This window comes from Panthera leo, chromosome E3, assembly GCF_018350215.1.
Source record: "Panthera leo isolate Ple1 chromosome E3, P.leo_Ple1_pat1.1, whole genome shotgun sequence".
Classification (NCBI taxonomy): Eukaryota; Metazoa; Chordata; class Mammalia; order Carnivora; family Felidae; genus Panthera; species Panthera leo.
Genome location: NC_056694.1, coordinates 37,857,503 through 37,874,168, shown reverse-complemented (window position 1 = coordinate 37,874,168; position 16,666 = coordinate 37,857,503). Strand labels below are relative to the sequence as shown.

At 47.7% G+C, this 16,666-nt stretch overlaps 1 protein-coding gene across 1 annotated transcript in view; it reads right to left on the bottom strand.

The window, feature by feature from the left end:
- The window catches only part of ADCY9 (adenylate cyclase 9), a 120,002-nt gene that overhangs the window by 21,135 nt on the left and 82,201 nt on the right, over positions 1–16,666 (bottom strand). Inside the window, exons 3-5 of the mRNA XM_042922948.1 lie at positions 15,090–15,280; positions 3,471–3,575; positions 2,342–2,559 (exon numbers count right to left, since the gene is read on the bottom strand). Of these exons, the coding sequence (XP_042778882.1) occupies positions 2,342–2,559; positions 3,471–3,575; positions 15,090–15,280 (514 nt within the window). The remainder of the gene's footprint in view (positions 1–2,341; positions 2,560–3,470; positions 3,576–15,089; positions 15,281–16,666) is intronic.

Genomic DNA, 16,666 nt, shown 5'->3' with positions numbered 1-16,666 from the left:
GGGAGGGAGGGAGGAAGGAGAGGGAAGGGGAGGGAAGGGGGAAAGAAAGAAAGAAAGAAAAAATTGAGACTCTTCAGAGTAATACAACAGAATCCAGATTTTCTGAGCACGACACAATCTAAAATTACACAACATGCAAAGAAACAGGAAAATATGATCCAACTCAACAGAAAAGTCATCAGTGGAGACCAATGTGAGATTACCAAGAGAATGGCACTAGAGGCTGGGGTTATAATGCATGTAAATGTAACACGTGTAAAAACTACAGCATAAGGGGTTGGAAGAGAAGAATGTATCTATACAGCTATAGGATGTCTACATGTTAAGTGAAATGATACAGCAGAACCTGGCTGGCTCAGTTGGAAGAGCATGTGAATCTTGATCTTGGGGTCATGAGTTTGGGGTCCACACTGGGTATAGAGATTAGTTACATAAATAAGTAAACTTAAAAAAAAACATAAAGTGAAATGATACAACATTAACCATAAGAAGACTATAAAAATTCAAGGATGCTTATCTGTAAGTTCTAAGGCAACCACCAAAAAGTAAAACAAAATAATGCAAAGAAGTATGGCTAAAAAGCCAGTAAATATATTAAAATGGAATTAAGGGGCAGAGATTTTTAGAATGATTTAAAAAAAGTAAGACCCACAAGAGACACACTTCAAATATAAAGACAGAGGTTGAAATTTTTTTATGGAAACTGATATACAAGGCAAACAGTGAGAACAAGAAGGCTAGAGTTACTACACTAGTATCAGATAAAGTGGTTTTTAAGACAGAGTATTACCAGGGATAAAGAGGGACACTTCAAAATGACAAAAGGACCAATTCACCAGGAATTTATAACACTCATACATGTGTATATACCTAAAACAAAAAGAGCTTGAAAATACTTGAAACATATACTGTCAGGACTAAAAAGAAACACCAACAATTCCACAGTCACGGTGACAGATTTAAAAATCCCTCTCTTCACAATGATAGAATAATAGACAAAAAGTAAAACACAGATGATCTGATACTGCCAACCTCTGGGACCTACTTGTGTTTATGGGTCATAACATCCTAAAAATGCAGAACATATTCTTTTCAAGTGCACATGGTATATTCACCAAAAGAGACCCATGTGAGACCATAAAACAAGTATCAATAAATGTAAAAGGACTGAAATCACAGAGTATGTCTTTGGCTACAAGGACATTAATCAGACATTAACAACTAACATATCTGAATACCATTCTTCACTGAAAGGAGGCGAGGCTCTTCGGAGAAATAGCCGATTCTTGAGCAGGGTCAGAGGAGATATAAAATGGGCCTGGAATATCCTGTTGTGCTAGAAAAGGGTGCCCGAAACTTTGAAAAACAAAGGATAGGGGGGTGTCAAAAGGACATGGGGCCCAGCCCGAGGGGCGCTCTGCCTGGCAGATTCAGGACAACTGGAGCATCACACATAAAAAGGCCAGTGGTGAGATTGCATCCTATGAAATCCAAGAGGACTCCCTGAGTCCAGGCTGGCAACAGATGGATGCAAAAAGTAGTAAGTAAGGAGGGGCTCTTCTTCCTTACGGTAGGCCAAGGGCCTAATGAGAAGTGTGTGCGGTTGGTGCCGAGGTAGGAAAACTGACACTTTGCACCACCAGAGCAAAGACCGTTCCAGGCAAGAACCATCAATGGAGATGGAATCTAGGGCAGTCTGATGAGGAATGGAGTACGTGTGTGGTCTTCAAGTCCCACTTAATTGTCTCGAGGAGACAATAACTACAGACTGGAGAAGTCAACAGCACCGGCCTGGGTACTCAGAATCCCTACCATTGATGGAAGACAAAGGGCGCCGTGTGCCTCTGGATAGGGAACCTGAGAAGGACACATCATTTCTGTGGCCAAAATTTCTGGCCAAACTGGAATATGAACTGTAGATTAGATAAAATATTCCATCTGTGCTAAATTTCCTGAATTTAGGAACCATGGTTATGTAAAAGGACATCTTTGTATTTAGGAAATACACAATTTAGGGACAAAGGGCATGATGTATCCAACTTACTATCAAATGGTTCCAAAAAAAATAAAACATAAATTTCATAGAGAGATAAAGGAGGAGAGAGAGAATAAAACAAACATAGTAAAATGTTACAAGTTGGTAAGTTGGGCAAAGAGTAGAACGAGAATTCTTTGTATTATCCATGCAACTTTTCTGCAAGTTTCAAATTACTTCAAAATAAAGTAAATTACTGACAGTGGAGGGCAAACACATGGGGATCTGCAAAGTCAGAAAAAGGGAGAGACCTCTACCTACAAACCTGCAAACCTTCACTTTCACTGGGAAATGGCTGATGCTTACCTGTCTTCTTTGATAACATCAACAAAATGGGCGTCTGTTTTCTCCCGGATGTTCTTGAATCTCAGCGGAAGGAGAGCTGACTGGTCCAAGCTCACTCCTGCCCACCTTCCCTTTTCCTGTAAGATCTCACACAGGGAGGTCTGACTGTTGGTGAGCTTCTCCTCATGGGGAGGACTCAGAAGTCCATTTTGAGTTTTGGAATTAGGAGCTCCGGGAGCCTGCCTCAAGACAAGGGGAGTGGGAGGCAGACACAGAGGCTGAAGTGCAGGCATGTCACAGTGTTATTCCATCCCGGCCTCCACCACACCAGCCCTGCCGCACGACTGACCAGCACCCTCACACCTCTGTTCTGATCTGACGCTCGACGTCTCCACCCACCCGCTTCTCCCCACCCCTGCTATTTTGTCAAATTGCACCTCCAGGGGTCGAGGCAGCCAGGAAGGTGACATCGTGGGAAGGACCAGTAAGGAGGTGGAGAGAAGGCCAAGGAAGAGTTGAGGCTCTCGGAGCTTGCCAACCACAGAATCGGCATTGCAGAGGGCTGTGGGGGAAGCGGCGGGCGGGGGGGCTGGGGCGGTGGATACGGTACGGTACGGGGATCGATCAGAGGGAGGGCGGAGGATAACAGACGCAGGCCTCCCGGGAGAGTCAGCCTTTATAAGCTGTATTCAAAGGGCTCCCGGTTTGGTGCTTGTCCTCCCTTCCTCTGCGGTCCTGACTCTGTCTCTGGGTGAGACTTCAGTGGCAGTGTCCTTGCTGCCAGCCCTGACCCCAAGCCTCTCTTCACGACACATCTCTGCTCCTGCAGAGCCCCCTCGTGTCGCTGCATGTGCACGTTCTGCCCCGTGCGCTGGCCCCACAGACCTTCCCTGGCTACAGCAGTCCGCATCTTGAAGCTCTGAGTGCCTGCGAAGGCAGGCATGTGATTACTCCACTTCACGAGGGTGAGTCCTGACTCTCCAACCCGATCTTACTGGTCTAGTCAAAACCCAAAGGACGAGAAGGTATGGGATGGTGTCGCCCACGGGGAATTATTCTCAGAAGTGAGAAGCCGACAAGACAGGAATGTCACCAAGGGTGGATGCACCGGGAGAGGAGCTGACGGAAAGAACAGCCATGAGCTTGTTACCTTGGTGCTGTTTTTATGCTCCTCTTGACAGCCGTTTTGGACCGCTCCTCCTTCCGCACCAGCTTCCGATTTGGGGGCGAACGTGATTCCGCACGAAGGGCAGGTCTACAAGAAAAACACATGCCGTAGGAACACACCCAGAAAGCACAGCCACAACCCGTAAGCCAATCAAGTCTATCAGGTGCAATTGGTTGTGGCGCCGAATGGTTTTAACCAAGTGGAAGGCTTACTGAGCCACTTGAGCATGAATTAAAAACAAACTGGCGAAGTGAAAAACGGAAACACGACCACACAGACTGGTACGTGAACACTCAGGGCAGCGCTATCCGTAACAGCCAAAAAGTAGAAACAACTCAAATGTCCATCAATGGATGAAAGGATCAGCAAAGTGTGGAACATCCACAGGATGGAAGAGTATTCAGCCATCAAAAGGAATGAAACCCTGACACGTGCTACAACATGGATGAGCCTTCAAAACACTGATAGGTGACACGGGCCGGACACAAAGGACAACATTATTACATGATTCCATGTATATACAATGTCCAGAGAAGGCAAGTTCATAGAGATAGTAAGGAGATCAGTGGATGAGGGGATGAAGGAATGGGGAGAGAGCTAAAGGATGTGGAGTTTCTTTTGGGAGGTGATGAAAATGTTCTAAAATGGACTGTGGTGACGGCTGTACAATCCTGCAAGTATACTGAAACCCACCAAATTGTCTACTTTAAAAGGGTACATTTTGTGTGAGTGTAAATTAGATCTCGATAAATCTGTTATTAAGCCAACAAACCGGCCACTAGCCTACACAAGTTTCTCAGGCTGTGTGTGACGGTGAGCTGTTTGTATACAACGGGCTGAAAAGTCAGAGGGACATGTTTACAGACGCAGGAATTCTCCGAAGCCTGAGCAATTAGCTGACCCAGAAAAGACAGGCGGAGGCTCAGCAGGGACAGGTGGAGTAGAAAGGGCAGGCTTTGCCTCTCACAGCCAGGGCGTGGAGCTCCCTGTTCAGACTGCGGACCTCAGTCCTCTCACCTACACACAGGAGTGGGGATGGCTGCTGCAGACGTGTGGGAAGAACTAAGCGAGGAAGATGGCGACTCGTGGCCTTGCTCCCGGCGCTCAGTGCATGCTGCACCGACTTACTCTTACTATGGACGTGATCCTGCGTGCCGGCAGCCGCCACCAAGACAGCGACTAACGGCTGCGGGTGGAGAAGACGAATGGCAGCAGGACAGATCTAGCGGCACTCTAGAACAATTTCTAGCATACTAAGCACCGTTAAACACTGGAATACATTATAGAAGGCTAGACGTTATTTTAGAAAGTTAAAATAAGTATCATTTAGGGGCACCTGGGTGGCTCAGTCGGTTAAGCATCCTACTGAGATCATGATCTCATGGTTCACGTGTTGACAGCACGGAGACTGCTTGTGATTCTCTCTGCACACTCACTCTCTCTCTCTCTCTCTCTCAAAATAACTAAACTAAACTAAATAAATAAATTAAGTAAGTATCATTTAGGGTCCAAGGGCAAGGATATGACTTACATCACATCTGAAGTTAGATTTCAGGCCTCTACTATTTAAATAAAAGAAATAAAGATTCTAAAGAGTTGTGTCATCTGGGAATCTGATGCAATGTACAAGTATGAACACTCACATTCATTTGCAAAGTGGCGATATATACACCAAAGCAGCAGGCCTCCGACAGGCCCAGCAGGATTCCCGAGGGTGTCCTGTGGTGGGGCGAGGGTGGGAGTAAGTGGCTCTGGTAGCGGCAGTGGTGGCTGCTCCTTTAGGGCCACACTGGTTTTGCAAAGGCCAACTGGCAGCCTAGGGGGAGAGGGGGGTACAATCCGGTGCAGGGGATGGTCAGAGAGACTCTAAGCTGGGTCATACCCTGAGGGTCTGGGGCTTTCCCTAACCTCTTGAAGACACAGTGAAAGAGTAACAGCTACTTCTCTGGCCACTTTTTTTTTTTTTTTTTTTTTTTATTTTTGGGACAGAGAGAGACAGAGCATGAACGGGGGAGGGGCAGAGAGAGAGGGAGACACAGAATCGGAAACAGGCTCCAGGCTCTGAGCCATCAGCCCAGAGCCCGACGCGGGGCTCGAACTCACGGACCGCGAGATCGTGACCTGGCTGAAGTCGGACGCTTAACCGACTGCGCCACCCAGGCGCCCCTTCTCTGGCCACTTTTTAAACTTCAAGGCTAGAGAGGTAGCATAACAACAGTAGTTCTAGCTAGCTTCTAGAAGTTACTATAGTGATTACTGGTGTGTAACACAGTGATCAGAGGCCGTATCATGGACCAAATCCTGGTTCTAACACATGATAGGTACGAGACTCCCTGGCCTGTCTCCTCCTTTCTGAAACAGGACTGTGTCTCCCGCTACTGACCTCCCAGAATAGAGTTGAGCAGGACGAGGGAGCCCCGTCCCGGCCCCGTGGGAGGACTGTGCACGAGCGAGCGGGAGCGCACGTGTGCTCACCACACTGGGCTGTGCCTGCAGCGTCAGTGAGCACTCAGCAAATGCTGGTCCTTAACAGTAAAACCTCGGGTTCTAAAGACAGCACATCTGGTCCTTTAATGTCCTTGTCACAGACAGAGCAGCCAACCTCATTATCTCTTGGCATCGTTTGTTCCTGAGTACTTTTCTCTCCTCAAGCACAGAACATGTACTTTAAAAACAGGCCCTGTGCTTCCCAGACATTGCCCATGGCACGCTGGCGTCACACATGAAAGATGTTTTAAGCACTCAGAGCCACAAATATGCAACAGTGAGTATCAAACCTACTGGACACCAGAGGGCACACACCCTCTGTGAAGGAGTCCCTGGGTACGCTTCGCAGGCACACACCCTCTCTCTGAAGGGTGACTGCGAAGGGGCTGGAAGAAGCCCGTGGAGACCAGGAGTGTCCAGGGGGATTGGCTGATCTCAGGAGCCTGGGACAACTGGGCAACCCAAGTCTACATCTCTGTGACAGAGAGAGGCCACGGGGCCTGTTCCCTCCCGTAATAAAATGTTCTAATACAAAGGTGAGGTCAGGTGGCCGGCCCACAAAAGAACCTCCGGGAGCAAAGGTGCAGACATAATGGTCATCATGCTCTAGAGACTGTGCTCTGGGAGGTTCAGGGGCTTGTCAGAGTCACACGTCAAGCAGCAGAGAGCAGGCCCTGTGGTCGGGACTCCCAGTGGCCTGAACAGTGCTCACTAGTCCCTCTGCATCCCCCCAGCAGCTTCGTGCAGGCAGTGTAGGCCCTAGGGGCGGGCGGCAGAACCAGCAGCCCCAGGAACTTGCAGTACATGGATCCAGAGGACCCTTTCACTGTGCTTTGAAAATGTGGCTCTTTGTCCTTCTATTTCTTCCTCATCTACTTCGCTTTTGGGGGACAATTTTACTGATTAAATCTTTAAAACAAATGAAACAAAAAGCCTTAGTGAAGTCTGTGCACTGATGGAGACTGCCTCACAACCGAATACTCCCTTCTGCTGTGTGGTGAGGATCCCCTCTGCACCAGGGAGCCCCGCCGCAGGCCACAGAAGGTGGGCTTGTCTCCCTCTCCACCACCCACAGAACCTTTAACTATTTTCCTGCTTCGTGTTCATCTGGGTGAAAACATCTCTTAAACTGATTTTTGCGAAGCACACAAGACACCTCTGAGGTGTTTCCCCACCCGTTAAACACCCGGCTCTCCTCCTACGGAGAAGTCCTCACTAGGAAGAGCATTTCGGACTTCAGGGAACTCTCTGGGGTACCTTATCACCTTGGGAGGCAAGGTGTCCAACAGCCCGATACAACGATACGGGATTGAGAATCCCGATGTGCTGAGGGCACAGCAATGCACAAAAACCAGGTCCTTATCGGCACAGTGTCTGGGGTCCCGTGTGCCTGACAATTACTCCTCGTAAAAGACCATGCGGCCGCTCTGAGGACACAACGCTTCATCAACAGGGGGAGTCAGACTGCAGGTTCATGGTCCCTGAACACCATACAGCCGTTCTCTGGCCTCCGTTCCTAACACGGGGAGGACCCAGGAATAACCCTGGCACTGTGATCTCCTGTGCCTCACTCCCCTGAAGTAACCCAAGCAGATGACCACCTCCTGGTTCAGTGGCACTCCTGGCAACTGGCACCAAGGGAAGCTTTACTAAGACCAGGTAGGGTCCCCAAAACAGAGCTGTAGGGGCGAAGGAGTGTGCTGGCTGCTGCCTCGGAAACCCGAGATCCCTTGGAGAACACCCAAGAACACACTCTGCATTTTCCCAGATGATGTCTGCTCCTGCCCCAGCACGGACGTCAGCTTTGGAGCGGAGATTATAACTACCTCTCCAACACACTAGAACATAAACGCATTTGTTTTAAACCCATTTCAATGTACACATGCTCCATTCTGTTCAGAATACATGTCATAGAGGTAAAAAACAGGTTTTTCTTCAAGGCTCTCTCTCTTCACGAGATACATCACTTCCAAGCCAACAGCTGTCCTTTTTCATAACTGTCAAGGAAGGGAGCAGGGAGACTTCTTTTCTGAGAATCGAAGAGGAAACATCAGAAAGGCCTGGCTTCACCCGTTTGGCCTGCTGAGTGTGACTTCGGCGAGCTGTCCTGGGACCCAGAAAGGCAGAGCGTGCTCCCAAACTTGAAACCCAGGCTAAGCGTGGCAGACAGGAACGTGCAACGTGCAACGGTACGACAGACAGACTTCCTGAGACCCACGCAGGGCTCTGCATTCTCTGCCCGTAGTCCTCAGAAGCACCGGGAAGCAGACGCTGTGATCAGCTCCCTTCTACACATGAGGCAGAGAAGAGAAAGGACTTGCCCAGAGTTATGAAGTTAGAAAATGACAGAGGGGAGCTGAAGCCCAGGTGGCAGCACCCTGGACCCTATCCGAGCATGTGGCCTCTCTGAGGGAGCAGGAGTAAGTCACCTGCCTTCTCCTATCCTTGGCGGGCCAGTGCAGCATCGTGGAAGCTAGTGGGTTAGCAGAAGCATGAACACTTCCAAGTAGATGATTTCTGCAAACAAAATACTAGAGGAAAATAGAAGCAGAAATTGTTACAGAAGAAGTAAGGCAACTTAGAAGCTTTAAGAACAGAAAATGCACAGTCTGAGAGTACGGGAGGCAAAACAACAACAAAATAAAACAAAAACCTGTAAAAATCAGACGTAAGATCTCAAAGTCGTGGAGCACAGAGTCACAGAACCCTGCTCAGATTCCTGGGCCCTAAACGACCACTGGGTTTATTAAGGGAGGCTGATAAGGCAAGCAGATCATTACTGTGCTGTGGAAATATTCCATCAGGAAGTCAAAAGAAGAAAATGTGTGGTTATTTGGGGAAATTTCATTTACGTGCAGTACTTTACTGCCTGATAATACCAGTTAAATGACGCTGGACACATCTTCCAGTTCAATTCACATGTGATATATCACAGAAATACAGTCAACATGGTATATTTATATTACACAGTATGATTAGAATAGCACAACTACGGTAAAAAGTTAGTACACATACATTAGACGCTTACATCGTGAGACAACAGACTTACACGGAGTGGGAAAGAGTCCAGAGAGCTGCAGGCCACGTGTCGTCCCCAACCGTCCCCACCACGTGTCAGTCCCCGCTTCCGCGGCCGTTTGCACCTCACAGCAACCACAGCGCGCTCATCAAGACGAAGTAATTAACACTGCACAGAACTACTAACTGCGCTACAGGCTCAGACTTCCCAGCTTTCCCCTGAGTGTCCGGTTTCTGTTCCGGGATCCCACGCTGCATTTAGCGTCTCCTTGTCTCCTCCAGCCAGTGGCAGGTCCTCTGTCTTTCGTCTTTGGTGACTTGTCACTCCTTCGGTGTCATGGTCAGGTGTCATGTGTTCTGTAGACCGGCCTCAAATCTGCACTTGTCCAGTGTGATCTCAAAAGTCGGCCAAGGTTTAGGAGTTGGGAGAAGAACCCCACAGAGGTGACGTGCCCTTGTCAATACATCACACGGTAGGGTGCGGGGGCATGCACGTGACACTGAGAGCCTTATTAATAGACATGCCAGCCTTCATCACCCAGTGAGGCAGGGCCCACCAGGTTTTCCACCGTGGAGTTACTATTCTTCTCTTTGCAATCAATAAATATCGGGGGGTGGAGGTGTTTGGAGGCGGTGCAAATATCCTGCTTCTCCTTAAACTTCTACCTACTAATTTCAGAACTCACTGAGGGACCCTGCCTGCAGCAAATACCATGGTGGTGTCCCAGTGATGGCTCTCTCCCTCCCTCAGCTGGAACTCTTCTGTGAGGTTAACTGCCGACCTTCATGGGACAGGCTTCCTCTGACAGAAGGAAAAACATGGGACTGGAAATGGAGATACAACCTGGAGTCTTTTTTTTTTTTTTAAACTTACTTCATATTCCCATTCTGGAATCAGACTATTTATTTTGTAAGAATTTTATTAACATAGAGTTAACATACCATGCAATTTACCCATCTAAAGTGTATATAATTCAGTGAATTTTAGTATATTCACAGAATTGTGCAACCATCACCACTACCAATTAAACCACCAGTTATAATAAATATGTAGTGTCTGAACTACAGACAGATACTACCTTTCCCGTTTCTGTAATGAACTAGAAGGATGGCCGCTTCCTCAGACGGAGCCCACGGAGCCTCCTTGTAATAATTTTGAGTAAAAATAACAAGGACATAAAAGAGTGACCACTTATTTAGAGTCATGAAAAAAGTCTCAGTGACGCCACAGAAGGATGGTCCCTGGAGCTAGTGACCTCAAAGGGAAAGTATTGCCCTTTTGATAACAGGACAGATGCTCCACGAATTGCCCCATGTAGGCAAATCCACACCGTTAGCCTCATTACTGACTGTAAACATGTAGAAACTCCCTGTGTGCGTGCAGCCCCAGGGTTCTGAATAATAGATTAAGGTTAAATTCACAGAGACTGGGCGAGCAGGTGTCTTGTCAATGAGGTCCTTCACAGATGAACCGAGATGCTCTCACAGCTCACACACGCAGTTCACTAGTTAAGACTGATGTGATAAAAAACCATCCACATTTCGGTTTTCGTTTTTTTTGCTCTTCGCAGAGACGTCAGACCAGCTATTTTTACTGGCATGTGTAGTCTCAATCCATCCATCATCCACAGCATTCATGGAGATGGAGCGGTAGACACCTACTGCAGAGCTCAGGTCACACTGCACGGGCCCAGGTGCTCCTGCTCCAATATCACATTTATGACATGGTCACGTCCCCTACAGCAAAATCTGAAGACCCTCCCTGGAGTCGGAACACACAGAGAAGGCAAGACCTTCCTGAGAGTCAGTGACTCCTTGTGGGCAAATCAAAGCAGAGATCTGTCTCCTCTTGTCCTTCTTGACCCCCCACCCTGTGGTCAGCGTCCACTTCTCCACGTGGAGTGAACAAACACATGTCCGGTAGTAAGTGAGCCTCCAAACCTAGCATTCATGGGCATGACTTCGGCTACTCTTCGCGGCAGCCCTGGGAGCTCGCCATCCACTATTTCACTGTGGACAGAGAAACTGAGTGACAAGGCTTTGGGAAGGCTCTTTGATTTTAAGTTCTGGCTCTTTCCGTGGTACTAAAGCTCCCTTCCATGACACTGACATTTAGAGTCCTTGTCTCCTTCCCTGGCTCCCCTCTTGATTCCTCCTTCCTCTACTCCAAACCTTAGAGCTTTCTTTGCAAGCTCAGGCTCAGACAGCTGGGCGCTGTGGTGTTGGTCGAACCCGTCCCGCAACAGGCTATGGCAGGGCCTTCCTGATGAGAAACCCTCACTGCCCCACTCAAGAAGCCAAGACTTGGGCGTGGGAAGCGCTCCCTCTGATCTATGACATCAGGGCCAAACCCTTTATCCTTTGACGTCACTATTTTTTCTTGGTAGGTCATCACAGACGAGTTTATGAAACATTATGTAAAACTACCCCAGCTTTGAACTGGGAGACAACCTGCATGGGACACGCGTCGAGGGGGTAGACAAGAGTACTGTGTTGACATTACCTGCTCCTATTCAGTCCTGCTCGGGCTTCTGAGTGCGGTCCTACTTGTGGCCTAACTCTGCAGAGCTACAGCTCTCTGTGTCTCATTCAAGAATTAAAAACTTGGGGCGCCTGGGTGGCTGTCATTTAAGCGACCGACTTCTTGATTTCAGCTCAGGTCATGATCTCACAGTTTATGAATTTGAGCCCCGCGTCAGGCTCTGTGCTGACAGCAAGGAGCCTGTTTAGAATTCTCTCTCCCTCCCTCCCTCCCTCCCTCTCTCTCTCTCTGCCACTTCCCTGCTCATGTGCTCTCTCTCAAATAAATAAACTTTAAAAAAGAATTAAAAACGTAAGCCAAAAAACATTATAATTATCTACCACATGCCAGAGTGCACACTTGGGAAAAGCATATGTTATTTAACACTTGGGGCCCTCCCGCATTCAAAGAGCTCACAGGAAGCTGCCCAAGAAACAAGCAAACGGGTAGGTTACAGCTGAATGGACCTTGGATTTGGAGATGGGGAGACAGCACAGTTAGCCAGAGGGGTCACACACAGGAAGCTGCAGTTCCGCCGCCCGGGGCGAGGAAGAGAAGCCCAGAGGGAAGGGACGTGAGGAGGACCACGGGTGACAGGAGCGACGGGAGGACCAAGACACGCATGCTCTCACTTGAGGAATATTCACTCAACACCTTTCCCCAGTTTCTTGGTTCCTGCGAGAAGCTCCTTCCACTAGACAGTCATTCCTCCGAAAGGTGCTGCTTGAAAAAAGAAGTCTGTGGTCACCAAGGCCTGAGAGCACGGCCTCCGCATCCCTCTCTGGAGGCCCCAACGTGGCTGTCAGCACGCTAGAGGCTCTGAGCAGCCCTGGAGAAGAGAGACCCTTTCTCTTGCACACAGCCCCAGACTGCGCAGGTTTACGTGACCATACAACACTTTTCCGTACTTGATGCCTATTTCCGGCCTGAGAAACCACTGCTCAAGGGAAGGTACTTTCAAAGGACACAGTGCCTGGCACAGGCTCCTCCAACGAGCCGGGCTTCCCACAGTGGGTGGGGAGATGCGAGGATGGTCACACAAACCTACATGAGAGCTGCGCTCGCTGGAGGAGGCAGCAGCAGCCACGAAGGGAAGAAGTGCGTTCCCAGGGAGAGTCGACGGACCCTGACGAAGGAGAAGGAGGAAGCAGTCAGTGCTTCCAGCTAACTAGAAAAACTGACCGGAGTACAGACCACGTAAGGCAAGAAACCAATGGCTCGTGTGAGGTGCTGACAGGTATTTGGGTTAAACCTGCCCTAAGAACCTATGAGCGGGCAGCCAGTATTTTTTCTGTTGTGCAAAAACTTACTCGAGGGAAGGCCTTACACGTACATTAGAGTGCATACAGCCCTTCAAGTAGACCTCAGTTTTCTGTCCTTCCAGCTCAGGACGATAGCTCTAAGGACTCCCTAAGTCACCCAGCGCTTCCTATTTGCAAGGCTTTCACAGAGGCCTGCTCTCACCTGATCCCGCACAAACCGAAGCAGAGGGGCGAGCCTGTGCCCCGCTGCCCTAGATCAGCAAGGCCTGGAGTGGAGACCGCGCCGTCCACCTCTCCACTCCAAGCGCAGGGCGGCCCTAGACTCAGATGCCATTACCCTCCCTGCACCATCAAAATGTCCCGAAGTTACACTTCAAGATCTTCCCTTCTGAAAGGGGCACAAAGATCTCCCACCACCCCAAATTCCTTTTGTCAGACACAGTTAACTTAATAGATCACAAGATTTTCAGAAAACTTTCAATGATTATTTGGAAAATTTATACACAGCAACAGAATACGCTAAATAGTTTTTGTCCAGATTTTAAAAATAAAGACATTTATATCTATAACTATAGCTATACACATATCACTAGAACAAGAAACGTTCTTTTGGGATAAGAGAAAACCTTTTTAGGGTAATTTAGCAGTGAATCGCTGTCACTAAAATTGGAAGGTATGTGCTACGGATAGAAACACACATACACGTAATCTAACGTATCAGGCAAACACAACAAATCATTCATTTTTGGATTTGAGCTCTATTTTTCTATTTAAATGCAGTTCAGTCTGAAGCCTGGAGGAAATAATTTCTCTCCAAATAACGAAACTGTACCTGGAAAAGGTGTTTTTAACGTCTCACCCCCCGACAATTCTCCCCCGGTTGTGTGCAGGGACAGCCCGTGAGCCCGGAGCTCCGCCTTCTGACCGCTGCGAGTCACTGCCCCACGCGAAGAGGCTGTCTTCAAAGTGTGCAGGCATTAAGGAAGTATCAGATACCTTAGCTGTCATGCACGTGCCAGAGCATATGGGGAAGAGGCGGTCTAGCACCCTACCCCGCGGGTCCTCAACCAGAGGGGGTTTCACCCTCCTTCATCCCTCAGGGGTCTCAGGGGTTACTGGGCACTGTCTGACATTCTTGGTCACCATAATGGGGGGAGGGGGCGCTCCTGGCACGTGAAGGTGAAGGCCGCGGATGGTGCTCAATGTCCCACTGGGCACAGGATGGCCCCCACCACGAAGAGTTACCTGGCCCGAAACGTTCCTAGTGCTGAGGGTGGCAAATCCCGCACTAAATTAACAAAGCGCACGATAAAAATGGTATCAGAGTGCTGTTAATAAAACTGAGCACAATTACACAAAATAACTGGACGGCAGGGACTATGGATTCTGGCAGAGGGAAAGGACCTGGACGCCCACATTGTGGTCCCCTCTGAGCTAGCTCTCAAAGCGCTGAGTGAATGTGGACAAGCAGGGACACACTGGATTAAAGTCATAACACCAGGCCATCGTCCTGACCTGTTTGAGGACACAACAACACAGTGAAGTGGAACTGTCAACAGTGCCTCTCTCTCTCTCTCTCCTTCATTTTTTTTTTTTTTTTATTAAATGGAAACCTCAAATATTTCAACCGTAAAAATAAACCAGAGATACCAGTAGGGAAAATGAAATCAAACGTGGAAGCCGAGGAGCAGCTCATAAACTGGAGTGGTTTCAAATGCCCACGGTCCGTCTGCCATGTTAATCCCGTGGTAGTTTATTATAACAGAAATGGGCACTTCTAGACAGTCGCCAGGAGGTCTCTGTTCCAACAATGAAATATTACAACATTCCTGGCAAGAATGCACTCTTAAAGTGAGCTACGCCACAAGATTCATCCACACCAACACAGTTAAAATAATCATAAGACATTGGATTTCAAGAGACGTTAGGAGCACTTGAGAAAATGGTGTCTGCAGTAGGATACGAACTAGCTCTACAAGCAAGATGCGAGAAGAATCCCCTTTACTGTCATTTATCATTAGCTTTCAAAAATCCCAAAAGACAGCGTAGGTCTCAGAAAAAGAAAATAACTCGAGTAAGAAGCAAATTGATGCAGCGTAGAAAGAAAATGGAGGTGCATATATGTCAAAAAAGCAAAGGTATTAAAAAAGGCAAAATGCTGCTGACTTCAGACTAAATTTAAAAACTGCAAAAACCAAATTGCAGGGCGTTCCAAGTCGTCTGCCACAGACCCAAAGGCCGCTTATCATTTCACATGTGCTACTGCAGAATTAATACAAAGTTTAAGAAGTAGGAAAAAAAAAAAAAACTAACCTTAAGGTTATCAAAGGTTTTGACAGTCTGCGCCAAGTCACTGACACTCCCTGGCGATGCTGTCCCCTGTCCCCTAGGGCCTGAGGACACCCGTGAGCCGTCAATGACCTCATAGCCAGAAAGCAAGGCCTCTGAACAGCTGCAACGAGACTCCTTCGCTCTCTGACCCGCTATCAGGTATGTCTTCAAACCTATGGATAAAAATTACAATCAGCACAGATGGAAACCACCGTTGGTTGAAATGCAGCTCGATCTTGCTCTCTATGCAGGACATGCTCCTGAAAAGTGGAGAGTAAAGTGAAAATATGAATGTCATATTTTACTACTGATTTCCGTGATCTTTTCAGAGACGTGCTGACTCGGGGAGAATGTCTGCCTCCAAAACACACCATTTTCTTATATCATGTTTTCTTTGAATTTTGGCTGCACATTTTCCCTTGAGGGCTGAAATGAGCATTAAAAACTTCCTCCATGAAAGGGTCACATGACCGCTTTGTGACAGCAGCTGAGCGGAATGACAGTCCACCCTAGACACTTGTTCGGTCAGTCTCTATGTAAGGGTGATCTAGAATATGGACCACTTTACCATGTCAGGATTGCAAAACTGCCACGAAAAACGAGACCATAATGTGCACCAACAGGGGTAACTAAAACCTCCCTTGATTCAGATTATTAAGTATGGGTCTTCTGGTGGATCTAGAACATGGATTCTGTCAACCTGTACTCCGTGAGAATTTAATTCTCTCACAAAACCCTCATTAAAAAAAAAAAGTTAGTTAAATGGACAATTAACTGACATCTTTACAATTCTCGTTACAGGCTGAAATAACAGAAACATACGCCACACCATGAAGTACCTCTAATGGGCAGGTAGCTCCCCACTGTGGGTATTCAGAACTATCTGCTGAGAAAATACTAAGGAGCAGCTTTTTCAGACAGAACTCAAGCCATTTCTGAAAATGAAGCAAACCTTATTTAAATGAATCCATTGTTAGTCCTTACTGAAATTTGACGAGACTGCAAATTTGTTACGGGGAGTGGGAATGTATGTAATTTGTTTAAAAAACATTTATCGTAGGACTAAGGTATGTTGTTCCTAGAGAATAAAATCAAGAACACAATAGGTCCCTGTCCTGGAGAGTTATAAGCTCCAGCAGAAGGTGGTAATGGAAAAGCATCACACAAAGATTTGATCAAGAGGTGAGGTGTCTACACTCCTAAACCCATACAGGTACTTATATTCAGTACATTTTAATAAATGCTTCAAATTAATTACCTAATTACTTAAAGAAAGCGGGGGCAACATCTGGCTGGCTTAGTCTGTAGAGCATGTGACTCTTGATCTTGAGTCACATGAGTTGTGAGTTCAAGCCCCGCAATGAGGGTAGAGATTACTTTTAAAAAGTTAGCTGGGCAGTGCCTGGGTAGCTCAGTTAAGCGTCTGACTTTGGCTCACACGTCAGTGTGAGTCCTGCGTCGGGTTCTGTGCTGCCAGCTCAGAGCCTGGAGCCTGCTTTGGATTTTGTGTCTGGAGCCTGCTTTGGATTCTGTGTCTCCCTTTCACTCTGCCCCTCCCC